This window comes from Ciona intestinalis, chromosome 12 (genome assembly GCF_000224145.3).
Source record: "Ciona intestinalis chromosome 12, KH, whole genome shotgun sequence".
Taxonomy (NCBI): Eukaryota; Metazoa; Chordata; class Ascidiacea; order Phlebobranchia; family Cionidae; genus Ciona; species Ciona intestinalis.
In genome coordinates this window covers 3832214-3859326 of record NC_020177.2, presented here as the reverse complement: position 1 = coordinate 3859326, position 27113 = coordinate 3832214, and the positions used below count along the sequence as shown (strand labels likewise).

Sequence of the window (27113 nt, the reverse complement as noted above, 5' to 3'; positions counted from 1 at the left end):
TACCACTGGAATAAAAAACTTGCACACCTTAAAAGCTAAGTGTTTCAACCACAAAAGAAAAACGTGTGTACAAATTACTTTACAGCATTCCGTGAAAGAATTTCTTTAAAACTGTAAAGCAAGCTCTCACTACTTAATTACAATAGCACCAGTCCATTATCTATTTCGCTGTTCATTCACGTTTTAGATCGAACTTCGAGCCCCTAGGGTGCCAGCCAATGAAAGCTGTTACAAAGAGACGCTGGCGGCCACAGCGGGAGAGCCTGGCAAAAGGAGCGTCACAGCAGCGTAACAAAGAAAAAGAATTCCACGTCGTCATGCATGGCGGCCATAAACCTCGTCCATGCTTTGCGTGAATTGCACGCGGAATCTTCTTATTAGTGACGTACTTTAAATAGCTCAATATTTAAAATATTATACACATGAATCTGAAAGTTAATAATGCGTTCGCTATGAACAAAGCCATAAACACCTCGTACTCCGTGACAGGGATAGTCCAAATCCATAAACCTTGTTTTACGTTACAGGGACGTAACGTAACTTTTCTGTTTCGGTTAGTCGCCTCTAACGCAGTAACTGCCAGACAACGCCCACTTTCTTGACTGACCGAATTTACGCTGTGTTTATAAACAAACCAGTGATTCCGAACCTTAAAGAAAATGGAACAGGCCTACGGGCAATGCCGTTATCGATTAAGTTTGAAATTTCTGCGACCAACACGCTGGTTATAATGCAGATGGTGACTGCATTACTTACCGCCTTTAATTAGGAACTGACTGTAAGTAAGAGGCATTAGCTATTCTAGCTTTAACTGCACAACAACAATGCATCTGCAATTGATATTACTTGCACCTAGAACAGACACGACTTTTCTGCACTGCTGCACAGAGGTGCATTCTATTGAGTTACTTGATTTCTGCACCTGCGAATTTCAAATGCTTATCGCTTTTCGGTTTGGCAGAATAACGTGTCTTTGGCTCGTCGGTATTGCACTGATATTAAGAAAATTAATTTGAACGACGGCAGTAAGCCGGAAGTTATTATATTACGAAAAACGCAATTGAATTGCATACAAAGGACGCCGTTTTTTCGTTGAAAATCGTTAGTAAAATGCGCAGAACAATCCATTCAACAACACGCAGTAACAAACAATAATTATCGACAGCTGTCCAGCGATCATCAGCATAATTATGTCTGCTAATGCATTCACTCAGCCGTACACGGACCACTACAGTTAATGCTTTCTCACGAGTCCTATACTACTGAATAAAAACTTGCGTTAAAGACCCACAAACATAGTACGGCACTATTTGTCGTCAGTTAGCAATTCTCTTACTCGTTATCCAACTTTAAATTAAACGTTACAACTTCAGGAACCTTTCACACAAATGAAAACATCCTAATCATGGCCACACGCAAACTTCCCCGACGAAACGACAGTCCACTTTTCAACACTATTACTGATGTACTTAGCAGCTCTACTATATTGACCCTACACAACTGTGGTTTCCTTCATGGTTATGCGTCAAACTGCTCTTACATGAACCATGTACAGCTAGACAGTTCAAAGTCTCTACGTACGACTGTAAAATTACCGAGTGTTAATAATTTATACGAGGCCCAGGGCCCAGCGGAGTACTGCGCAATTTGTCAACCGAGACGGGTCAATGCATGCGTGGTTATAGTCAACGTGTTGTTAGGAATTAAATAAACTCGATAATTCAAGACAGCGACGACATATGCCACGTACATTATAATCTGCAGTTCGATTTGTTTGCCAAGTTATTACAAAATGCAGCAAACAGTGTTGCGATACCTTGTTTCAATATTTACGTCGCCTGCCGGTCGGGTCACGTGGAGGGGTTACTAAAAGTCATTGAACAAAGTCCAGCGAACTTACACAATCTCTGTTTCACATTGAGGGCTTCCGGTAAACTGCTTGTAAATTGCTGCTGAAATCAGACAAACAATCCCGTTTCAGACGCATAGGCGACATGAGAATATTTTTGCACAATTTTAGCATTATGCTTGGGTTAATTGACTTCGGCACATATAAGGAATTGCAAAGTCGGCTAAACTAAACAATCATAGCTAATAAAATGCTAAGACATTAAAGCCCGTTCGTTGCTTAAACTACAAGACGAAGGAAAACGACGACATTTCATTTCTATAGGCTATTTATATACCAGTGCCCGAATCTTAAGGTTCATAGATCAACTGCGGATGCAGTATTGTCGCAAATGCTACTAAAACAAGTAGGTCATGGTAGGCCTAAACAGAGCTGGAAAGGTTGCGACGATTTAAAGAGCAAATAGAATAAAACATTGGCGTTGCCTACTAACAGTATATTCCACCTGTGGCATTTAAGTATGTAGAGTCCGACGAAGCGAACTACAGAACGATATTTAACAACTAAAATACAACGCAATCACGACTCACTTAAACAAACCAGCAAAACACACATACACACACTCACACACACACACACACACACACACACACACACACACACATATATATATATGTATCATTTCTGTCACATAAAATAATGAGCAACGGCCCACTACACCACAAAAAAAACTATGACATCTTACAATATATTGTGATAGGAAAAGATGAGACACATTTTTATTCCAACTTTTAGCTGTTAGCCCGTTATCTTCGTGCAATTAGTATAGACTAACCAACAATTTTATTTTCTGTTGAATTGCTACATGCTGGTTAAACTAAAACCGGTAAAGGGAGCAAGAGAGCTCAGTAAACTTAGCGAATTCCGAACTGCAAGAAATAAAATGGTAAATTTCAAATTTACTTTAGATTTAGTTCCCAACTTCTTTTGTAACTTTTTAATTTATAAATAATAACATTTTAACCAAATCGACAGTTGATAAACTTGCCACTAATAAAAACAACTGAAAGATCGAAGAGTTAAGAGTATCAAACATTGTAGCTGCCCTAGTATCGACTGTTCGTAATACACTGCAGCCCAAAAGTTTAAACACATTGGCAAATTGTTTTATTTAATCACACATAAAAAATATCAGGTACCGTAGACTTAAGCGCCAAGTCTCGCATGAATTAACATATACGTGGAAAAAGACGAAATGCTGAACCTACATACCTAGAAAAAGTAAGGGCGGCATATACGTAGAAAACACTCTGTCGTCGTGGTTCTACATAAGTAGTTATACATACTTTGCCAACGATGTTAGTGTACGCGAAGAAGAACCATCTATAGACGTATATTACTGCAGTTACGGCGATGGTCCATTTACATATTTATGCAGTTAGCGTACAGACGCCAACAGATTGCTGTGAGTATAGCGGCATGTACGGAGAAAGTTTTACATCGGTCGCAGTAGTTAAGATTTTAAGGACATTTAAATACTTCACGGTCTTGTTTTGCTTGGAGAAGAATGAGTTGGAGTTTGAGGTTAAATGCGATAAAATGTTCGCAGTAAATCCTGGTGCTATTTATTACATACCGCGTTTGCTCAATACATTATTAAGTGGCAGATAAACCACGCATCGCGTGCCGTGCGATGTGCTGTTCGAAGTAAAGGGTTGTAATTGTGAAAACGCAGCAAATGGCCTACACAGTTCTTTGAAAAAGTACAGCCAAAAGTTAAAAATAATAGATGTATTCTCATAGCGGTTATATCGTTCCCGAAGTTACCAAATAATTCGTTTTTAGCAGCAACACAGCATGTTGTTTTTGTGCAGCTTGGGAAGTAGAAAGAGTAATTCCCTTACGTAAAGTAGGTAGAAGCGGGCGTCACACCTGACTTAACTGAACTGTATCGCAAAATGGTTTGTCGTTGGCAGGCGAAGCATAGTAAGGTGCCTAAGTGTCTTTTTAACTGACCGCAGGGCAAGAGAAATGAAAATTATAGTGGCAGGCATGCCTAAGACCGGGACCAAGTCCATGGCGCACGCTCTGCGGCTACTGGGATACAATGTTTAGGACTTCATGGAAAACTACGAGTTCTGCCACGACGAGTGGTTAAAAATAGCAAGCGTAGGCGGTTCCACTGAAGACTTTCGGTCCATGTACGAAACTGTGGACGCGGTAACAGATCTACCGTCCGCGTTTTTATGGGAGGAGATTTTGAAAGCGTTTCCTGATTCAAAGGTAAAGGTTTCATTTAATCATAACGTCACTTATTTATCTTCATTTGCCCGGGAAACTTAATACACTCAATAGGTGGTAAACAAAGAATATTTACAGAATTATATGACAGTGGACCGGCGAATCTAAAAGAGCGTTGTTAATTGCTGTGTAGTATTTGGGTGCTAACAGTATCCCATCTTACCCTACAGTGCTAGGTCTACTAATTCAAGACTCACAGTATTTATGCACTCAAATGTTCACCACTTTGGTGAGGTATTTAACATCCTAATAAAACAGTTTCTTTTTTCATGTTAAGATCATACTAACAATCCGAGACAATGAGGATGTTTGGTGGAACAGTGCCCTGAAACAGGCGAAGCAACTGGACAACCCTGTATACTCATTCACTAGAATGTTTTCGCCAACTGCTAGAAGGATTTTCTCCTACGGCGAGACAGTAGGCAAGTAAAATTTAAATTCAATTTGCGTGGAAAGTTGAGTAGGGTATATAGGATCTACTTTACCTTAGGCTTATATAGGGTATTGATAGAACACGATATAATAATTGCCAACGCTTTTAAAACTTTATCACACGAGCTTCGTATATAGTAATGAATATATAAGAACCACCGAGATGACGTAAAGTTACATATTCATAACCACCAAAGAGTTATTTGCTATCGTTTTAAAGGCTAACTGGGACTCACCTATAAAACCAAGCCCCGTATAGAATAATTTCTATTTGTATATTAACGTTCTAAATAGACCTGGTTATAACGATTATATAGTACTGTGGGGGTAGATGGGACACCATTAGCACATAATACCCAAATATCCTGATGAATTCTCCTTGTTTACTATTAAATGAGACGAGAAAATGGAACAAAAAGGTGTTCCACTTTCCCTACTATACCATAAAGATTTTAAAACTGAGGTTGTCATCTAAACGACGAGCTAATAACATCAATTTACGGATTTAAAATTTAAACCAGCTTTATCGTGCTGAATTAGGAGATTTTTGCGGAAAGCAATACAACAGTTAAATGTCACAAATGACAACGAAACGATATAGTATATTACTGTGGAATTAGATAGATATACTCTTATAGGGCATAATAACATATTGTATTTCCTAATCGCGTTTTTAACAAAATCGTACAAAGTAATAATTGAACAATTAACAACGCTCTTATAGAGTCTCGAGGATACGGATAAATTATTCGGAAACTATTCTTTGTTAACTACCAAAGATAAAGAAGAACAAACCATGGACCATCTTACCCCAACCTAATATATTTACAACTTGTCTATTTTAGCAATGCTTGGATTTGGCGTCAAGAACGACGGCTCCATTTTCTTTGGCCGCAGGAATTTAAATGAGTTAATATCGAAGATGGCTTACAGGAGACATAACGCTTATGTTTTGCAGGTATATTGGGGTAGTATACTATACTAAGCTTGTTTTTATAGGTATTTCTTTACTGCTATGGTTTAGTAAAGTTATATAGAGTTTAAAGTGCTAGTCTGAAAACACAGATACATTAGTCTATTAGACGATAATTTCCGGGGACTTAAAACATCGAAACTAGATGCCACCAATTTTCTAAAACAGCATTGTAGGATTTTATAAATAAATAAGAACATTCGTCTAACTAACAAATACGATTCAAGTTTACAGTTGCTTTTAACAGTTTGGGGGTATGGCTAATACTTTAGCACAAGCCCCATGTAGGGCCTAACAAACATAGCACCTTAATTATTTATAGGTTACAGGTTTCATACTGTTTTGAGTGCTTCGAATATTCTAAAGTTTAGTTTATATCTTTTTAGGAGGGTGGGGAAAATGGGACGCCTTTTCTGTTTTCGTCGCATATGGTAGTAAACAAAGAACACATGCAAAGATTTATAAAACCGTATCTTCACGACTTCCATATATTGTTAATTGTTCAACACACGATCAGTTTATTTGGCTATTATAACTTAAAGGTTTCCTGTCTTCCCCCATCCTACTATAATAAATATTTCGTAACACATTAACACCATCTTACCCGGCAGAATGCACCAAAAGACAAGCTACTTATATTCAATGTAAAAGAAGGCTGGGAACCTCTTTGTAAATTCTTGGGACTCAAAATCCCTCAAGGAATATTTCCATGGAAAAACGCGAACAGTGGAGTAGTCGACAAAATGAAACAAGAGGGACAAGGAACAGTGTTAAAAATTGAACGTGAAATTAAGATTTCTCTATCGTGCATCGCCTTAGCAATATCTGTACTACTGTACGCGTTTTATGTCTGGTAAAGCGACAGACAATTTTCCCAGCACTTAACTTTTGTTATTAGAGATGTATAAAAGGGTGGGAAAAGATGGGACACCTTTAGCGTATAATATCCAGCTATCCGTCGCATTTTAAACAATTTACAACGGACTATGGAAGTCGCGAGGATATGATTTTATAATTCTTTGAATTTTCTTTGTTTACTATCAAATAAGGCGAGAAAATAGAATCAAAAGGTGTCCCATCTTTCCGTACCCTTATAAAGCAATTTTGAAAGCAAAAATTTTATAGCCCATTAGAAATGTACAGGTGAACATACCCTATAATATATGTATTATACTATACAGAATAAAATAGTATTTCTACCGCCGAAATCTATAAAAAAGTAAGTACTTTGGTTCAGTAAGTTTCCTTACACTCCTATAACTTTTCCTATATGCTACACTTTACTCGAAATGTTGCTAAAAGCATGACTTTAATCAAATATAAAAATACAAAAGCAACAATTAAGATAATAAAATACGCTATTCTAATACATGCGATATGCTGGCTTGCTACTATTTGAGTTAAATCAAACCATTTAAAACTCAAAAACAAACGCACTGAAGTTTCTACAACGCTTGCTAAGCTGTTATTATGCAAGGAAAGCGTTGAAAATCAGGCCGGCGGCACGAAAGGCGTGGAAGCTCGATGATAATTACAGCGGTAGAACTCGCTGGAAAACAATTTGATTCAGTGACTGTGTACATACCGTTGTGAAGGTATAAATATACGCGACTAAAATCCTAGAAAAACACAGAACACAAACACACTTGCATATTAGCAAAATCAAGAAATACCCAAACTATTTACTACCAAATTGAAAATGCACCTCATTTACTCTACCATATATTGTTGAATTTTCAATTTAACATTCAACCTACAAGATTATGATATGAAGTATAAATTTGTAGAAAATGCAGTAGTGGCGCTGGTACAGGGTCGTTATTTTTAGGTCATTTAAGTTCACACACACACAAAAGCGTTTTTAATTATAGCTAATGACTAATTTGCGTTTGTACGAACGCTATCAGCAAGATGAGGTTTTTCTGGACGACTGTCAAAGTGATGTCGGATAATTAAAACGCGCAACTCGACAAATACTTGCTTGAACTCCCGCAGATCGATGGGTTTGATCCAGTTATTATTGCTTTGTTATGAGAAATGTAGGTTTTAATATTGTACTGGCATTTTAGAATGTGGAACATTGGGTACATATATTACATTTATTAGATTACATAAATATTATATTTATTTTAAGCTCTACTAATGGTGTACCAACAATATAACTATATTTATCTCGCTCGTTGGTGCGTCATTGGTTGGATTCTTATTTGTTTGCCGGTGCAATTTTAGCAGCTGTTGGTGTGTTTTGTTATGATGTAACGAGAATCGTTGAACAATATTAGCGCTACATCAGGAGCTAATTCATGGAGCATATATTACTTATAATAGTTAAAAACAAAAACAAAAAACGTTTTGTGTTAATGGTTATGAAGCGACATACTGATGTTAATGTAGGGTTATCGTTTTATAGAAAATGTTGGGGTAAGATAGGACATTCTCTGTTCTCCTTCCGTTTGGTGGTAAACAAAGAATATTTAAACATAAAAATATAACCATATCCACACGACTCAAATGGCGTTATAAATTGATAAAAACACGATAAGAAAATGTAGAATTTATAAGTGCTAACGCTATCCTATTTCCCCCCACAGTACTATATACGTTGGTCTTGTTTACAGCTTTACTAAAATCAGGTCTCATCTTTTGAAATGCAAAGGCGGGGATTTTGGTAATGGGAATATCGATTTTTCGTGCGCTGAAAAGTCGAAAAAGGCATCTGCATTCGACCTCAAGGGAAGAGAAGGAACTGCATAGCGCGCTGCAGGTCGATCAGAAAAAGAAAAGAAGGAAACACCATATGTTCCCATTCCCCGCACCCATGATTGCGCAACAAAGCATATATTTGGGTGGTGGCATGCGAGAGGTCCATAAACCCTCCAGTGCACTCACTATATAATATACAGACAGAGTTACTACATAGTGTATACAATTTAAGTAAATCTATTTAAGTTATCATGGAAGTATAGAGGCTACAGTTTTAAGGTTTAAAACTAGAAAGTATATATATCTAAAAATGATCAATGTTTCAATAGAAAGTAGAAAATGCATTCTATTCGTTGTACCATCTCCCGTATGTTGGCGGTAGCAACGCTTATTTTGGCGGTGGTTGTTGTTGCAGAGGGGGTAACATCATTTCAATCAACCCAGACTACTGTCACCGAAAAGAAAGGTCTTGGAAAAAAGACGGATAAGGTTTCGTTCCAACGACCTGGTGCCTTGAAACTTGAGCGACACGAGGTGATTTATTTTATCTTGTTAGTACACACCGCAAAATAAAAATATAATTCAAAATTAAAAGAAATCATTTTTAAAGTTAGTAGATGCTTTTGAGGTGTTTGATACAAATCACTCTTGCCCGAAGTCGAATACTTGTGAAAAAAATTTTTATATTAGTTATTGTTGACCAAATAACCTTAGAAGCTGCGGGCTTGACCAGGAGATTTAAACCACACAAAACTTGATGATAGAGATTTACAGTATATAAATACGCATATTGGCTACGGAAAAACAAGACCTCATGTGTATTTTCACATATATAGTCTTGAACAATTGGACAACATACCGTATAGTATACTCATCACACAGTATACTATGTGGTTCTACTGTAAAGTTGTACGTTTTAAATCTCCATTATTCTTTAAAAACTGCACAAGGGGTGTATATTCTTCAGTATAAAGGCGGTGCGCACAAAAAGCGGCTTATAGTTTAATTAACTTGCTGCATTCTTCATGTATTATGTATGCCACGTCGCACAAAACTTTCAATGAATTATTCACCATAGCCATCCGCTGCCATATCTCGTGCAACCAATCGATATGGGTCCTCAGTATCACAAGACTACAAGCACCATATACACTATGTACTAAAACTAAACAGTAGACTTTAATATACACTCCACGTTGCTCCTGATGCAGTCTCTATCTTTAAAACTGTATAAGCGTTATGTGGTTACGGCATTTCCTTTGTATAACCCAATAATCGGGTACGGAATTGGAAATCGTTTCACCTTGATTTGATTTATAAGAAAAAATAGTTTATATGCCGGAACCAAACGAATTTAGATCACAGTATATAAAGAAATGGTATGATGTGTAAGAGTAAGAATACCCTGTATATTTCCGGTGTTTTAAAAAAAGGTTAAAAGGTCGATAAACCACGAGACTGCATGTAATTACCGACCTATGCGGTTATGGATCAAACTGTAAACCATTATTTAGAAAACAAAATGGTGACAACAGAAGCTTCGCCGGTTTTTTGCTAATACTTGTTTATGGAAATTGATAAACGCTTTCTATTTGACTCCTATAGACACATGTAGGCACTTACAACTCTATGATCAGTGTACTGCGCTTGCATGCTGTCGCTGAATAAAATATTAATATGGGTTTATAAATAATGAAGTTATCACGTAGAAAAGCATACGACGTCAGTTTTTTTAACAGGAAAATGATCTTGTGCCACGGAAAACGATCGTACATCGTCGGCCTTTATACAGAGGAGCTATGAGCGCGAAATCACCTCTGCTGCTCAAACGAAAGCCCCACCCATGCTACTTTAAACGTTGCTACCTTGGCCAGAAATGCGAAGTTGATCAACGGACCGGCCGAGCAAGTTGTGTGTGCAAAAGCCATTGCAAGGCTATTAAGAAGGTATATTACAAAGGAAAACATACGAAATACAAGTTGTATTATTTGTGTAAAGTAATATGCAGTTGCCAATCAGCTTATACAGCCTGTTTTATTAGGGGTTAAGGGCAAACTCTGGTCTAAGATTTTAACCTTATAGCATAAAAGGTGTCTTTCATTTATACTAAGTTATTAATAAGACAGTGTTCCTAAGTATTTTGCAACTACAGTGTATTAAACACGTTACAAATGGGCACAATATACGCTATTATTACGAACATACCGTGTAACAGAGATTGAATTTTAACTATAATTCGGAAAGTTACAAAGACTGTCTATTACAGCCTGTATGCGGAACTGACGGCCTGTATTATGAAAACCATTGTGAGATGCACAGAGCAGCGTGTGTGATCGGACAAGACATTTACGATGCTCGACACAAAGACTGCTTTTACCAACGTAAGGTTCAGTGTTGTTGGTTTGGAAGCATACAAATATATCTTAATTTTATTCCACTTTCACGATATAATCATTATATTTCGTGCCCATTCATTCGAGCTCTTTACATTCTAATTTTAGAGTTCCTTTTGCAGCTGCTATGTTATATTGAGCTTTGCAATCAATTGATTGACTTGACGTAATTGTAAACACATTTTCTCCGTGAACAGGATCGACATGTGAACTCCACGATTTAGACAGCTTCCGTACTCGTCTCTTAGAATACCACGAGGCAAAATCTCCTTTCAGCCTCTCTGACGAGCATTCTGAAGATGCTGCTCCCCGGAGAAGAAGAAGGAGCACTGGAAGATCCCACCACCATCACAAGAAAGGAAGAAGGCAACCGACAGTGGATCCAGTCGTTGAACCAACACGGAAAATCATTTTAGGAAGATCGGAAATGCTGGCAGAGGACGAAGTCATGTCTGTACCGCTTGAAACAGTCGCAGATTCATTCGGGGCACCAAACGTGTCAGACCAAAGTACATCTGAACTTCAAACCGCAAACGATGATATTGTTCAAATTGACATAGACAGTCCGCCAAGTACAGAAACCCCTGCTACAGATCTAATCGATGACCAATCTGGCGGCGAAGAAATAAGAAACGATGAAACATTGAAAGAGACATCTATCCAAGAGCAAAGCACTGTAGCTCCTGAAACCCAGGCTACCAACATTATTGTGTTCGGGGACGATGGCCTCGTACCTTATGATGACATCATCACGAATGACATCAGAGGCGACGGCGTGAAGAGTATATTCCGCTTCATGGACATTGATATGGATGGTTTTGTTGGTAGCGACGAAATATACCAGGTTTGTATATAACTTACATTAAGGTATATGTTATAAGTTACTTTTTACGCTTGGCAAGCATACGGTAATCTGTTCCATCAATGTAACTTAATTACTCTCGCATGGCTGGTCAAGGACAATCGTTATGACACGGGTGTTCTGTTTTATACAGCTTGTGTCCGCTTACGAGTTGCCACGTATGTAACTTTGTAGGTAATTATTTTTTATGTATGGCTAACAATTTGATAACCAATCAGTGACCATGGGTTATATACTTGGTTGTATACGATTACCGATGAATTTTGAATATACGTAATGTATTTTAATTGATTTGATTTTCTAGCTGTCGATGTTGGAGGACTTGGATTCAGTTTTCCCTCCACCTTGCTCTCTCTTCCATCTCCTAAGATACGGCGACCTCAACCAAGATCATGCATTAGATATTCAGGAATTGCTTAAGCTATACAGTAAGCATTCGATGTTTTTCTTTCTGCGTTACTTGCTATCTAGTTATATAGGGTGGGGTAAGATAATATAGATTTTCATTCTGTTTTGTCGCATCATTTGGTGGGAAAATGAATATTTACAGAAATATATAATCTTTTTTAACTTTTGTATGGAGTATAAAATATTACACAACAATATAATATCCATATCTATATAAAAAATAAGTTTACGTGCTACTGTTCAATACAGCAGCAGACCACAATCCAATAAGATTGCCAATTTCCTACTCTGTCCCGAGTGACCAATCTAATCTCCGAAACGTCACATTCACGCAATCAATCTCAGTAATTGCATTTCTATTTCTTATCCACCGTTGTATTCACGCATCGCTTTACACCATACAGCACTATTTCATTACAATAATCGATCGCGCCATATTGCATGACATGTAACAGGCGATGCAATCAAAATATCAGACACGCGTGCATTCCCATGCCCTATATAAACCTCATAGGACCACGTCGTTCTATTTTTTTATCGTTAATTTACAAAGTACGTATAGTACTGTGGGGTAGGATGGAATACCTTGCATCTAAATCCTATATTTCTTGATCACGTTTTGCATAATTAACAGCACTCTTTTGCGCGGTTACAGTTATATAATTTTGCGAATATTCTTTGTTTACTACCAAATGAGACAAGATAGGACATTGAAACATGTCCCATGTTACCCCCACTTTATTATATTAGCCCCGCTACTATGAAATTTATACATTTTTATAAAATTCTATACATAAACTGTGATTTTTTTGGGAACAGGGTTAAAATGACGTCATTTCAATGCAATATGACGTAATACTCTTCAGTATAAATCCTTATAAATAATTTATGAAATCTTTCGATCGATGCGACCTTCGTTTTCTAATTTTATTTGTCGCACAATTTCCATATAACTGATTGCACATTAGAGCAGAACGAACAAGCGTATAAACGAGTTTAAAGGGCCAAGGCCAACGTATAAGCAAGAAATCATCTATAATTAATGATATCCTTAGATGTTACCGTCCTACATCTGCCCGAGGAGAACCGAATTGTCAACAAGGCGGCAATATACGGAGGTAGTGTCACGCTACAGTGTGGAATACAAGGCGACCCGAATCCAATATGGCGGCATTATGGATACGACTTACAAGCACAAGGCGAGCCTAGTGTAGAAGTGAGTTATTCTTACAAGTGGCTGTGTTTCTATAGATCCTGAAAGATAGTTGAACCATGGCTAACCTAATACATTTGAGTAGACTATGGTAGAACCATACCTTATGCTGCTGTTGGCAGGCGTTATGTTTTGCGGAGTTCTTTAGGCAGTTTAATAGATTGCGATCCAATGTTTTCGTAAACGTTTTCGTAACCATGCATTATTACCCCGATTAAGTCGGCTTCAACAGATAGCCGACACTTTGGCTCGCAAAGTAATGATTTGCCATGAGAGTACTAGTGGCTCTAAACCAGAATTCAAGTACCTTTTGTTTTTAGGTTGACGGCGACCAAATGATGATTACACAAGTTACTCCAAGGCATGCAGGCAACTACAGTTGTCACGCAAGGAAGCGACCAGACATCGAACAAGTGATTCGACTCTCTGTACATGCAGCACCTCAAGTTCAGGTCAGTCTCATGAAGAGATAATTTGATCCGATAGCGATGCTCATATGAATGGTTGTATATGAATTATAGATTATAAGGCGACCGCAGTACAAACGTATACCATGTGTCCACGGTCCAGCTCTTGGACTATATCCTTGGGTCGTGCTAGACGCAGTAAAACACCAGCTGTATGAAGTATAATAGACGAAGTCCGAATATAGAGTTACAGCTATTTTATATCTGTATTCCATGGATCACTGTATAGAGCTTTTTTATCATTTCATTAAGAAATCGGGTTCACGACAGACCATGCAATTACTGTAAACTTAACAATTCATTTCACAGATTTACCCACGAAGTCAACATGTCGTAACCGGAAGCAGTCTAAGTGTTCTTTGTCACGTGAGGGGAGTCCCCCCACCCCACATCACGTGGTTGATGAACGGGGACGAATTAGAAATGGAAAGCGGAAGATACGTCATTATGAGTAAGCAATGATAATACAGTGGTTCTATTTCCATAAGTATACCAATGGCATTCTTGAGCTTAATGTTTTCGTATGCTTTTGTGTATATTGATAGTGCTTTTGTATGTGGATGTTTCTAGGTTTACTGTTTTTATGTGTTGAGGCTACCAATAAGGTTCTAATCTATGTCGGCGAGGTAGTGCAGCGAAGCACGACAGGGGGCCTTGAACTTCAGCTAGACTTGGCCTATTATCCGGAATACTATAAAATCTTTTAATCGACACATTGTTTGTTTTACAACCAGGCAACAATACGGAGTTGCACATTAACGCTGCGCAGGAGTCGGACAGCGCAGCTTATAGTTGCGTGGCAACCAATCCTGCTGGTACCAATGAAGAGATAGGAGCTGTTTTTGTGGAAGATTTGGTCGAACAGTCAGGTAAACGTTTGATACTTTGACTCATTTATTGTGGATAACCTTTATTTCAATAACCTTAATACACTTAAACCTCAAATAAAACTGTCCAGTCTATAGGTCGCAGGACCATAGTTGTATAACACCTTTATAACCTCTATGTGCCTATATGGATTTGGTCCTAAAACAATAATGGCCACCAGAGATGCGGAATTCGGGCCTGGTTTGGCCTTCCACCCAAAATATGCATAGCACTTTGGTTGATATTTCTTGTTGTGTGTTGTTAACAGAGTACGCGAACGGAGAGATTGCTGCATTCTTCATTTTCCATGAACATGGAATTGTCATTTTAGATCCGAAGTCTTGTCAAGTTCTTCGACGTATACAAGCAGACGAGACTTTGCCTGGTTTACTCAGACAGGTAAACATTTAATAATCCAAAATGACGTTTATTATTAGGTGGAAAAAAGTTACACCATTAAAATATGTGTTCCTCTAATAGCCTGTATAACGTTAGTCATTACCACGTTAAAAACATCCCTATGTTTTAGAACAAGCTATGTCAGATGTCATTAGACGACGGTGTTCGCCACTGCAATTGGTCCAGCGCTGTAGTAGTGGGATCCAGGTTCGTCTACGTGGCACAGCCTCGAGAAAATCGTGTCGTTGTTGTTGATTTGCGACTACAGAGAGTTGTAGAAGTGTTGGCAACTGACCCGTTGCCCGTGGAGCTGCATTATGTTCGGTCAACAGACCAGGTAATTATCTTATTCGAAATGCAGATTGATATTTGTTGATAAACTAAGTTCATAGTATCGGTCTTGCCTTACAGGCACACATACTACCGAAATTTAAATGTTAATTTACCCATAGAGTAACTGTTGTAAGCTTAACGCGACGGCTATTTTCTAAATCAAAAGAAGTAGGTTGCAAAAAGCTAGTGTTTGGGTTTAGACTCTTTATACACGATATAAGAACATCTACATTTGCCCAACCGAAAAATGTACTAAAAGATTTATTTTATGTTTTTCTTCAATAGTTGTTTGTCCACTGCTGGGTCGATGCTACAAGGGATCGATCAAATCTTCAAATTATCTACGCCGCCAGCGTTCCCGGGATGCATTTAGCGGCACAAATACAACCTCTAGATGGCGGCAACACTCTCGATCTATCTGTATACAGTTTCTTCGTCGCGCCTGAGTGCCCGCTTAACACTCAGTCAAGATATGGTTACGTTCTTCACAAGGACCAACAGGTATGGCAACGAAACGCTACCTCGTCCCCTACATGGTCCCTAAACACGAAACATACAGCACGTCGTTTTCACACCGTACACTCTTTAATTAAGATCAAAAGTTTGATGACCGGTATTGCAAACACTGGAGTGATAGGGCAAGTGTTGGGCCAAATCCCAGGCCTTTTAGTGCGCCGCAACGAAGAACCTTTTACGCTTACCAAATCTATAAAATATATTCAGTATAAAGTACCGTTTATTATACAGGCAATATACATGTTAAACCTTGCCACATTGTTGTATGACGACGTGGTGATTAACCTCGCCCCACAAGCATGTACACCAAGGAAGTTGTTCTACCAACAAATTGGAGGTCGCTTGCATGTCACGTGTCATGCCCAGGAAGGGGAACTCCCACGGACACTCACTGTCGAATTATTGACGGGAAAGGTGGTGAACGCCATGGAGGGTGAGACTGTCATATGTGTTTTTTTATATATTTTTTATTTAAACGAGTTTTCGTTATGTTAATTAGGGTATTTTTATAGACTTTTTATAGACTTTTTATAGATTTTTATAGATTTTTATAGATTTTTATAGATTTTTATAGATTTTTATAGATTTTTATAGATTTTTATGGATTTTTATAGATTTTTATAGATTTTTATATACTATTCCGTATTCCCTGTATCAAAATGTTCCATTATTACATATTTGTTTTATAAAGTTTTCAATTTATTGTCGAGGTTACATTTTAAAATTTTTAAATCTATGCAAACAACTAGAATTACTAACACTTGTTATTTTTTGTAGAAACCGACTACGATACCGAATACACTTCTCGGGACGGACAACATGTGCTAAGAGTCTACCCACACAAACAACAAGTTAGAGTCTACAATGTGACCACAACTGGAGACTTAAGTGAAGCCATTGTAAGTTTGAGAACCTCTAGTTAACAACCGCCAACAAAACCACAACTGACAGCGGCATTTTCTTCCACAGGTGTTGCACACTAACTTCGCTGTGTCAGATGCTGCGTTCGAACAGCATCATTCTAACCTACGACAAACAACAGTATACATTTCGTCAGCGGCGCAAGGTATTACAAGAGTCTAATTATGAATTTTATGTGTGGGTAGCCTATATGCTCACACAAAACTTGCATCAAAGGATACCAGCGCAATGGTGGTGCACATAAAACATACAAACGTCAACATTTAGCATTGACCTATAAACCTGACAAACTAAATGGTATAACCATAGGTCTACACTCGGAAACACCCGGCAGTTAACCTATGTTTCTATTTTAAATGGCTAAATCCTGCCGCGGTTTACGTCAGTTTATAGACCTGGACCTTAGTCACAATGAATTCTGCTTTCTAATGCTAATCCAGCTGCACTTAATCGACCTTTATGTATTTTTGCAGCAGAGGTCATGCACCTGGACGCTGGAACAGGTGACGTGGGAGTAATTGACGGCCTCACTCGACCACTACAAGTGGAAAAGTTCCCATGGAGCGACCGAAGTAGAATGTTGGTAGCAAGTTCTTGGTAAGAGACGAAATATTCATATATAGTAGGGTGGGGGAAGATGGGACACCTTAAGCCCTAAATACCCAAATATCCTGATCGTGTTTTAAACAATTAACAATGGTCTATAGGAGTCGTGAGGATATAGTTTTATAATTCTTTGAATGTTTTTTGTTTACCACAAAATTTGGTGTGGATTCAGGAAAAAATGAAAAAAAATATTAAATATGTTGGACATTAGGTAGGCTATTTATGCCACGCCACCTACATGATCACCGGTAAATCACGTAATTAATGCTTCCAGTATCTCTGTTTGGTGTAACATCGACACATTTTAAACACCCAAACCACAAACACGCTGTCTTAATAAAAAATATTTGTAAGATATACGGTTGCCGTTTAACGAATTTAAAGTTCATAGAGTTTAACATTGCCATACCAGACGAGATGTGTTGTTAAGCCACCGGTGTGTTTACACAACTCATAAATCACACGATTATCTGCTGTCTGCAATATGCACAGTACCGAAATGTGCACGGAATCTTAAACTAAACTACACTTAAACTGCGTTACCGAAGTCTTAAATTGGGCGGTACAGATTGCGTGGTATAGTACTGTGGGGTGATATAGGATACCGACAACACTTAAAAAGTCAAATGGGACGAAAAAAGAATGAAACCATGTCCCATCGTACCCCACCCTATTACCGGTTAAAGCAGGATTAAATCATCACTTGTTAAAACGGAATCTTTCTTATTGACTTGTATTGCTAACCTGAAGTACTAACTACATAATTGAATAAAAACTGCAAGCTGGTTCTGCCTGTCTGGCAATACACGCCGCAGACCAGCAGGAACAGGTGTTTGCGGTAACCAGAATTCATTATTAAACAGCTTGCTGCTAAGTGGACCTCCATGTAGGCTACAATTATGCTCTTAACTAAAACTTTAAATTTCAGGTACGACCGCCATGTTGCAACAGCCGGCGAGAATGGTGTTGACGTCATAAATGCTGAAACAAAAGAGATTTCTTGTCGCCTTCATGACGTCACAGATGCGATGGCAGTCACGTGGGTTGATGGACGATGAAATAGCATGGGGTGTTTTTGAACGATTGTACAGCAGTGTACTCTGGTTGTTATGTTGTAAAATGTATTGACTTTTTTCTCTATTTATCTTACTGTTAACTGTAAAATTGTATAAGACACCAATTCGAAAATTGCTGACAGTACCCGTAAGTAGAAGTTGGCCATTTTGAGAAGTGTTTATGACAAAACTTCATTCCACATTTATGATCTGTATCCTTAGCACAAAAAACGGCTGAATCTATAAATCTCTTGACGTTGTACATATACTTGATTATATAAGCGCTGCACAAAACTTGAATATACTATTAGATGAACGACGACAATTTAAATCGAGTTTAAATTCTTCAGAACATGAGCAAAGTACTGTAGGTGTTAACATTTAGACTAATGTTGACTACGACAGCAGAGAGGAAAAAGTATAACTGGTACAAAGGAGAAGGAAAAGAGTTATAGCCCATATAGGGTGCGGGGAGATGGGATGCCTTTTCATTCTATTTTCTTAACCCATTTTGTAGTAAACAAAGAACATTTAAATAATTATAAACCCACGACTCCCATACATCGGTTTTAATGATCGAACCCTAAAACACGATCAGCGTAGTTGGTTATTAAGTGCAAAAGGTGTCCCGTCTTCCCCCAACCTACTATATGAAGAATCAAATTTTGTTTCTTATCAGTCAAGTTATAACACTTGCCGAATACCTTATTTCATTTTTCTCAACGAATGTTGCAAACTAACATGTTTGAATGAGAAAGGTACAGTAGGCTGGTATATGGAGGCACAGAGTAGGCTTACATCCAATTAAAATGATCTAAAAAGGAAAGGAAGCAGACAAACAATATGCTCATGGCATAAATAATGAGTCAACTATCTGGATAAAACATTTGCTTAAAACAACCCGCAACTACGCTGAGCAGAGAAAGTTCTCGTGAGAAAAAAAAAATAAAGCAAATGGTACTGGTTATGGCATTTTTATGGTGGAAATGAAGATAACAACTAGTTATTTCATCTTTGATTTCAAATCCTGCTGAAGAAAAGGAATCTTAAGCGATTAAATCTAATTTGCTAAAAGATGGTGTGGATATTATTTTGTTGCTGTTATCTTTAAACTGAGCTTCTGTATTTGTTGAAACGACGTCGAGGCTCTTGTCAGTAGCTAATATTCTTGCACAGCAGATTTGAGGTATGTTTTGCAGCGGTTGACAAAACGCGTCGAAACATTTTTTTGTCCCGCTTTGCAAGACCGTATTTCCTAAATTCTCGAAACCAAAAGAACGCACCCTGTCGGAACTGACGGGAGCATTCTAGAGATAAACGCAGCTTTCGGCTAGGTACGTGTAACGATAAGTCTCTTCGTCGCCTCGAGCTTCTACTCTGCGAGTTAGCAGAGTTCGTTTCCGTTTCCGGCAGCACCTGTGTACCGGATCGTGTCGCAAAATAATGATTCTCGGTTCGACTGCTCCTGCTAGCAGTCATTGTTTCGCCTTCAGTGCTTTCGCCCTCCGCGGTTTCGCTAGGCGCGCCCAGTTCTTCAAGGTCGATAGCGACCAAGTTTGCCCGCTGCAAGAAAGTAGCGGTGTATCTTTCCCACGGTGAAAAATCGCACGGTCGCGCAGTCGGTGGAGCAGGAGGCGGTGATGAGGTTGTTCGTGCAGTAGTTGAGGTTCGAATCCCGGTCTCACCAGATGATGAAGTCGGGTTTGAGGTTTGGTTTACATCATTATGATGGTTCCCGTTCTCCGGGACTAAAATATTTTCATCAGGAAGAGGACTAGTGATGATTTTGTTTCCATCCGGATTAAGAAGAAGATCTAATGCATCGACAATACTCCCAGCTGCTCTTTTGCGCCTCTTCCTTAATACTTCCTCTTCAAATTCCTGGTTCTCTTCCCGATCAGCCGCCTCCATCTGAAGAACAAGATCAAGAAGAGAATCCAAGAACTGTCGGAGGTTAACGAGCAAGTCCCGATCTGCTCTAAGAATGTTTTGGATGCGAGTTAGGATTTGAACTCGGTTCCGGAGCTCAGAAAGTGCCCTATTCTCACGAGTAATGTTCATTAGAACGTTCTGTCGTTCTATGGTGAGCCTGATCGCTTCTTGGCGATTGAATTCTGGGACGGGAAGATTTTGTTCGATTTCTTGCCGAACCTGCAAAACAAGTTATCTCATATTTACATTTGATTTGTTTAGGCTTATCGTGTAGTGATACGCCATGCCTACAACTGGATTTTAGTCGGAATGCCGTTCAAAAAGATTAATAAATAATTTTAACTTCTGGAACAGCGTTCTGGTAGTTGCGAAGACTTTAAGCCCAGATTTCCATAAATTTAAATGCTTTGTTATCTGAACTAACCTACAGTTTTTAGAATTTGATTGAGATTCAAATGGTTTCTAAATAAATAACATTTTATAATATCGACCACAGTGCTTGTGGAAACAAACAAAGTCATTTACAATGTCCATCAGCTTCTCCGCCGTCTCCACCGTCGTGTTCATCGTCTGTATTTCTCTTCGCAACCTCCGGAGTGAGGAGTGTGTGAGGACATCCGTTGTCCTCGTGGTTTGGGATGATGTTTGAGAGTATTCTTCTTCCTCCGACTGGACGACAGCATCCAAAAGCTCCATGGACTCCTTTTCAAGAGCTCCTAACCGCTTTCGAGCGTTTTCAACGTTCGCCTCATTTGCAACAAGAAAGGATATCTATAAAAGTAGTAACTAAGATAACTATTTTCGAAAAGAACCTGCAAAGCATTGATTGAAGCTCCCAAATTGACATGTATCTAACAAATTGAAAATCCCACTTCCCAAGCAATACTTCGTTTTTAATTCAATAGGCGTTTTGTGGATCCGTTAGAATAGCTCCAATAAAAGTTGCAGTTCAATACTGCAACATTGCTTACGCTTTCCTATGGTTAGCTCGGTTACGAATTGTCGTCGTAACGCACAAGTTTAACCTATACGAAACGCGGTATATTTGCGACGAGTGTTTGTGAAAATATACACTTAAAGAGCTTTCCTTGCCACAAGACGCACGGACTGATTATTTCATAGATAAAGACAAACAATTAGCGTTGAATCACAATAAGCTTAACGATGAATAATAATATTTGGGCTCGAAACTGAACTTTATTGACATTACTGAGTCACTCAGGAGAGCTTATATGGTATAGAGTACCTTGAACAACACATTTAAATAACAAGGCCAAATTTGGTTAATGTTTGTTACATTTTTAGAGTTGATCGGGACAATACCTAAACTAAAGGTGTTTCGGTCCGCTTTGATTGAATGAATGACAAATATTTATCATGGCGAGGCTGGCGTGCAGCAGTCGCAGGATTCTCTATATTCCTTATACACCTACTATATAGCGTGTCTGCTTACAAGCTACCACGATTGCACTTTTTTGGTGATTGATAACTACGTGAGTATCATTGTGGCCACCTAGAATTTGCAGATGTTTTCTATTAAAATCTTACCAGTTCAGTAATATATTCTGCCTCAGCAGGATCCCTGTTTCTCGTCATGTTAATATGGACCAGGAATTCTTGATAAAGAGAGTTCGCTTTTGAATCTAGGAACTCGATGTGTTCTTCTGCTGCAACCATTTGCCTAAAATATGGAATGACGTTTATAGTAGGATGGGGGAAGTTGGGACACATTTTAACTCTATTTTCTCGTCCCATGTGGTAGTAAACAAGGAACATTCAAAGAATTGTAAAACTATATGCTCAAGACTCTCATAGACCGTTGTTAATTGTTTAAAACACGACCAGGATATTTGGATGTTATAAAAAAAATAAAAAAAGCGCAAAAGTTGTCCCATCTTCCCCCATTCTACTTATATCTATTTTATGCCAGGGTGATATTTATACGAGCATTTAAAACATATCAATATCAAATAATTTTCCGCTAAAATTGACGATAAAGTAACAGAATAAGGACATAATTTATTGGCACTTAATGCAAGAAACGGAGCACTCTTGGTATAGGACTGTTGGCGTTGCCCGCTAGGATAAATAGGTTACATCTATTCATTCACCCAGCAAATTATTAGTTCATACAGTTATCTTACTCTCGCAGCGGTTCTATCGTGGCATCCATCTCTTCTATCAAGCTTGTAAACTGAATCTCTATCCCAGACAAATGGTCAATCTCGTCTGTTACCCAAATAGAAGACGGATAGCAAAAGCTGGAAGAAAAATATGAATCGGTATAATGTCTTTGTTATATGAATGGAACAAAATAAGTTCTATCAATTTATGTACATTTTTTTCCAAATATAAATAACATTGCACTAACTACTTAAAGCAGTTTTGCAAGTCTTTGTTCCAACCACAGGTGTATTAATAAGTGAAACGAGTTTGTTCGTATCTACCGTTGATCAGATATTAATTTGATAATTTGCTGTTTTAAAACCTCCGCGCAATTTGTAAGCAACTTTCACACGCACCGCATATACATATATACATGTAGAAATGAAATAATGTCCAAAAATCATTTCCCAGTTAACGAGTTTTCGCACAAGTATGAGAGATAGTGAATTATAATTTTACGACAAGTAATAGTGTTATATCAGTTGCAAAAATACGCGTTTTCTAATCGAAGTTTAATTTCGGGCTTGCTCCAAGCTCTGCCTGAGCAAATAAACGAAGGTGTTTTGTAACATGAAAGTTGTTTTGATTGAATCTAATCAGAAGTTTCGAAGACGAAACTTGTATGGATATATATTATACAGTATAGATAAGGTTAAGATTGTATTTTAAGTAAACAAAGAATTTTTATGTTAGTTGTTAAAACACGAATGGGGCGTATGGGATATTATGTGCTAAAAGTATCCACCTCACACTACAGAATCGCCTCTAGAACACAACCATACGAGGGCTGTTGATGGCACCTTACAAAAATGGCAAATTTAAACTTCAAGTATAATGAGTTTTTAAGCGCCTCCCTATCCTTCTAATACTTCTTATATACGGTGGGTATCCAGTATCCTTAATGGGGGATGAAGACTCGCAACCTGTCACGACACTCTCATGTTCTAACCCGCGGCATGGCTACGACGATGACATTATGATTATCGCATCATCTGTCGTATATTCAGGGCAAATATATCGTGCAAAATACATAGCAGACAGTAATACATTATACTCCGATAACTAAGCATTCTATGCATAATCTTACAATCGTTTTACATCGTGGTCTTGAACGCAACATGCTTAACATACATTTTGCCGTCGTTTCTAAACTTTAATATACCTACTTGCGTTACAGTTTTATCGTAAAAAAGCGTGTGTTTTGCGACAATAAAAGAGCGTTTTTTAATTGTTAAAAACACGATTATAAATTATGGAGCTTATAGGTGCTATAACGGTATACCCAATTGCTAAAGGGGTTAGCAAATATGGGGTTTAGGTGCTAACAGTGTTACATCTTATACTACACATTATAAGTTACATTCATCATTACCATCTGCTTTCTGAGGGAGCATGCTTCCCATCAAGGCAACATCGTCTCGTACTTTTTCGAAGGACCCTCCCCATGCAACACACACCAACGTCAGAGTTAAAAGGTCGTGACCCACAGCACAGGTTAGCCTTCACGTAGGATGGGGCAAGCGTGACTTGGCTGTGTATAGTTGTTGTCGTGGCTTGGGTGGTGGTGGTGCTGAACGTGGTGGCGAATCCGCTTGTGGCAACTTCTGAATGAAGCGTATAAGTTGGATTTCATGTAGGTAAAATACATATATAGGAGATCCTATAGTATAGTGAGGCGGGGGTAAAATGGAACATGTTTTTATTTGTTTTTTTGTCCCAATTAGTAGTAAACAAAGAATATTTACAGAATTCTATAACCATTGCCCAGCTACTGTAAAAAAGCTTTGTTGATGGTAAAAAATCCCGTTTAGGCTGTATGGGATTTATAATGGTTTCCTATCTTACTCTACAAATACATTCATATACCTGAATAACGCTGTTGACATGGTAGTTTTACAGATTTCGTTAAACCAACTCTCAGTAAAATGATGCAACACAGCAGCGCGAACTCGTACACCCAGGGTCGTTGCATTTCTTCACTAAACTTGCCCTAAAAACCTTGGAGGTTTTACATCAAGAGAAAACACACTTGGCGATTTTTTGAATCCAAGCCGCCATTCGTATATTAAGTGAAGACAGGTCCAGGTGGTCAAGAATCAACAAAAATAGCTTTACAGAACACCGATTTATGTTTATCTAACTCTGAAATAAACAAGTGTTGTTAACGTACATCCGAATGAAGGAACTGGAAGCTGTATTACATATAATGTTATAAATAGCAGGATTAATTCGGCGTCTAGCATTCTTAGAATACAACATTGAAGTTTTTATACGAGACTTGAAATAGCTCATTTTCAAGCCGTTTAACTATTTTAATTAGTAACGGAACAGCGTTCCATATAATTATGTTCCCGATAATAGACCTGCTTTTAATACGGAAGCGCTTGCCGGTTATTGTCGGCCTATTACACAGCTAAGACCTCAATTAACAAAACATCCTGGCGGATCGGCAGCGCAAAACAATAGTCACGGGCGAGCATGCCGCTTATCCCCGAGTTTAGCGACGTTTGAAGCCGCCAAGAAGGCTTGATGCCCCCGGGGTAGGATTAATAAGCACACCTCCCGTTTTCAAGCTATATTCGCTGTAAACGTCGATCATGAGTGGCAAACGAACTACCGAATTCGTTATGATTCTTGCTGGTAAACCTTATCTAAAAGTATCTGTATTTTTCGGATTTTACATTCGAAAATTATACGTCGTTGAAATTGCGAACCTAGTGTAACTGTCACAGGTAACGATGCAGTAATAAGAAGGCAAGCGCTTATTTAGGTCAATTCGAGATAAACTTGTGGTAACTACAGTCACTTGAGCTGTAAAGATAGCAGGGTGGGGGGGAGATGGGACACCTTTTCATTCTATTTTCTCTTTCCATTTGGTAGTAAAGAAAGAACATTCGAAAAATTATAAAACCATATCCTCACAACCCGCAGATACTGTTGTTAATGGTTAAAAACGCGATCAAAATATTTAGATATTACGTGGTAAAAGTGCCCTATCTTACCCTACAATCCTATCATTTTTTGCGTTTTGAGATTCATGCTAAGTTTCAAGCTTTTTGACGACAGGAACACATACTGGGCACAGAATGAAAAACCAAGTCTTTATTATTTTGCACAGCTTTCGTTTACGAAATTGTTAAATTCGGCGTTTCAATGTTATAACGTTGCAGAGTAAAGACTGGCGGCCTCGGGCAAGGTCGCTGAGACGCGAACGTAACATAACGCGTTGCGGTTTACGGGATCCTGTTATTTTCACCGGTTTAATGGCATGCCCTATCCTCGGGGTGGGAAAACATAACGAGTTAATGTGAACGTGATTTTGTAGGAATCCTTTTTATCTTAAAAGTATCTTCCAATTATTGCATTAGTCGCTGTTATGTTTTTATAGCAACAACATGTTACCGCATTGGTCTCAAAAGACTCAAACCTTTTGGAGATATTTACGGCGATTCGTGCTCCATTATAAAACACCACACGATGTTTCTGCCAAAAAAAGGATTTGATAAAGCTGCGAAAAAGATCACACAATACAAATTGCCAAACCTAATACTCTATCAATGTATAACAAAAACAACTTTTAGTTTAAATTAAAGCAATAAACCAGATATTCACTTACAGCGGGCCAACGTCAAAGTCTACAATTATTTATATCTTTTAAACGCAGATTTTTTTAGCTAAATCACAAATATAAAAGCTGGAATATTAAAAAAGGTAAATTAAACTCGTTAATATTCCTTTTTACCGTGGCATTTGTATGACCATCAAAAACTAAAAACCAAAAGGTAATACCATATATAGTCTACAAGAAATAGACCAGCGGTTAGCCTATGATCGCTTTAAATGAAACTGACGAAACACCTGCAATATTTATTACAGTAACCAAATATGACAAAGACAAACGAGCTAGAATTATAATTGTAGTAGTTAAGGGAGAAGTCAAATTTAGTAGCCGAATATTACGCGTAATGCGAGATCTTAATTGAGTTAAAGCGACAAGAATGTAGTTGATTACAGTCAACCCGGATATTACCAATCAGTATAGGTTATGATTATGAGAAATAATATTCAGTCTGCTTTCCGATGATGGTCTTATCAATTTAAATAGTATGAGTTAGATTTATTCGCAATTAATAGGACGTTGAAATTATTCACCAAAATTTCCAACGTAAAATTTTGTCGGTTTTAAGTAGTTTAATTATTAGGTGAATAACATCTAATTTCTGTCATATTTTATAAATAATTGAGATTTTACGGAGAATAGTTCGTCAAGGATCTGGAATTTACGCCACAGTTGCCATATTTGCCGTATATAGGTGATTACTGAACGGAGAAACGCCGATGATTTTATACATACATCACTGTATCAGCTTAACCTGTTCAAACAATTTACACGTAAAGGTTACATCACATATAGACAAACCATATCATAATTAGCAATTATATATATTTATTTATGTAAATGCTAAACTAAACTGCACGTAACATTTTAAACTGTTTACGCAAAAACCAGAACCCGCAACTTTTTTTGACTAATTCTCACGTTCATATATTTATCGTCAAATAAGTTTTAAATACACTACAATCTGTGGTTTCTTTGTATAAACGTTAAAAGCACACACACAAACATATTTATATAGTGGGGTGGGGAGAAGATGAAACACTTTTAGCACATAATACAAATATCCCGATCATGTTTTAAAGAATTAACAACGGTTTA

The 27113-nt window shown here is 38.0% G+C and overlaps 3 protein-coding genes across 5 annotated transcripts; 2 read left to right on the top strand and 1 right to left on the bottom strand.

Annotated features, from left to right (window-relative positions):
* Positions 1 to 3186: 3186 nt before the first annotated feature.
* LOC100185828 lies at positions 3187 to 6924 on the top strand. The gene is made up of 4 exons (XM_002125076.5): positions 3187 to 4132; positions 4428 to 4572; positions 5428 to 5540; positions 6167 to 6924. Exons 1-4 carry the CDS (start codon positions 3971 to 3973, stop codon positions 6410 to 6412), a joined length of 666 nt encoding a protein of 221 aa, XP_002125112.2. The 5' UTR covers positions 3187 to 3970; the 3' UTR covers positions 6413 to 6924.
* A 1658-nt stretch (positions 6925 to 8582) lies between these two features.
* Positions 8583 to 18623, top strand: LOC100183456 (follistatin-related protein 5). Of its 2 annotated transcripts, none has more exons than XM_026836981.1 (17): positions 8583 to 8792; positions 9998 to 10204; positions 10525 to 10639; positions 10849 to 11495; positions 11818 to 11941; positions 12977 to 13137; positions 13455 to 13586; positions 13911 to 14052; positions 14336 to 14470; positions 14737 to 14867; positions 14998 to 15204; positions 15486 to 15701; positions 15948 to 16149; positions 16494 to 16615; positions 16686 to 16782; positions 17114 to 17234; positions 18172 to 18623. In XM_026836981.1, the coding sequence occupies exons 1-17, from the start codon at positions 8598 to 8600 to the stop codon at positions 18299 to 18301; spliced, it is 3084 nt and encodes a 1027-aa protein (XP_026692782.1). In that variant the 5' UTR covers positions 8583 to 8597; the 3' UTR covers positions 18302 to 18623. The 2 variants fall into 2 exon arrangements, with proteins under 2 accessions (XP_026692782.1, XP_002125180.1); XM_002125144.3 differs by having other exon boundaries at positions 17111 to 17234.
* LOC100176425 lies at positions 18624 to 24561 on the bottom strand. Of its 2 annotated transcripts, none has more exons than XM_002130098.5 (6): positions 24263 to 24561; positions 23769 to 24000; positions 22375 to 22491; positions 21779 to 21911; positions 20756 to 21001; positions 18624 to 20449 (listed from the first exon to the last, which is right to left on the bottom strand). In XM_002130098.5, the coding sequence occupies exons 1-6, from the start codon at positions 24366 to 24368 to the stop codon at positions 19451 to 19453; spliced, it is 1833 nt and encodes a 610-aa protein (XP_002130134.1). In that variant the 5' UTR covers positions 24369 to 24561; the 3' UTR covers positions 18624 to 19450. The 2 variants fall into 2 exon arrangements, with proteins under 2 accessions (XP_002130134.1, XP_018669903.1); XM_018814358.2 differs by having other exon boundaries at positions 23769 to 23997.
* Positions 24562 to 27113: the final 2552 nt, after the last annotated feature.

Bases quoted from the DNA above. Each gene is read 5' to 3' on its own strand.
- LOC100176425 (XM_002130098.5), bottom strand. From the start codon at position 24,368: ATGCAACGACCCTGGGTGTACGAGTTCGCGCTGCTGTGTTGCATCATT. The intron at 24,001-24,262 runs GTATATGAATGT...CGCTTCATTCAG, and splicing joins ATGTCAACAGCGTTATTCAG to AAGTTGCCACAAGCGGATTC. The intron at 20,450-20,755 runs GTAAATGACTTT...CTTGTTTTGCAG, and splicing joins CGGAGAAGCTGATGGACATT to GTTCGGCAAGAAATCGAACA.
- LOC100183456 (XM_002125144.3), top strand. From the start codon at position 8,598: ATGCATTCTATTCGTTGTACCATCTCCCGTATGTTGGCGGTAGCAACG. The intron at 14,471-14,736 runs GTAAACGTTTGA...TGTTGTTAACAG, and splicing joins AGATTTGGTCGAACAGTCAG to AGTACGCGAACGGAGAGATT. The intron at 15,205-15,485 runs GTAATTATCTTA...TTTCTTCAATAG, and splicing joins ATGTTCGGTCAACAGACCAG to TTGTTTGTCCACTGCTGGGT.
- LOC100185828 (XM_002125076.5), top strand. From the start codon at position 3,971: ATGGAAAACTACGAGTTCTGCCACGACGAGTGGTTAAAAATAGCAAGC. The intron at 4,573-5,427 runs GCAAGTAAAATT...TGTCTATTTTAG, and splicing joins CTCCTACGGCGAGACAGTAG to CAATGCTTGGATTTGGCGTC. The intron at 5,541-6,166 runs GTATATTGGGGT...CTTACCCGGCAG, and splicing joins ATAACGCTTATGTTTTGCAG to AATGCACCAAAAGACAAGCT.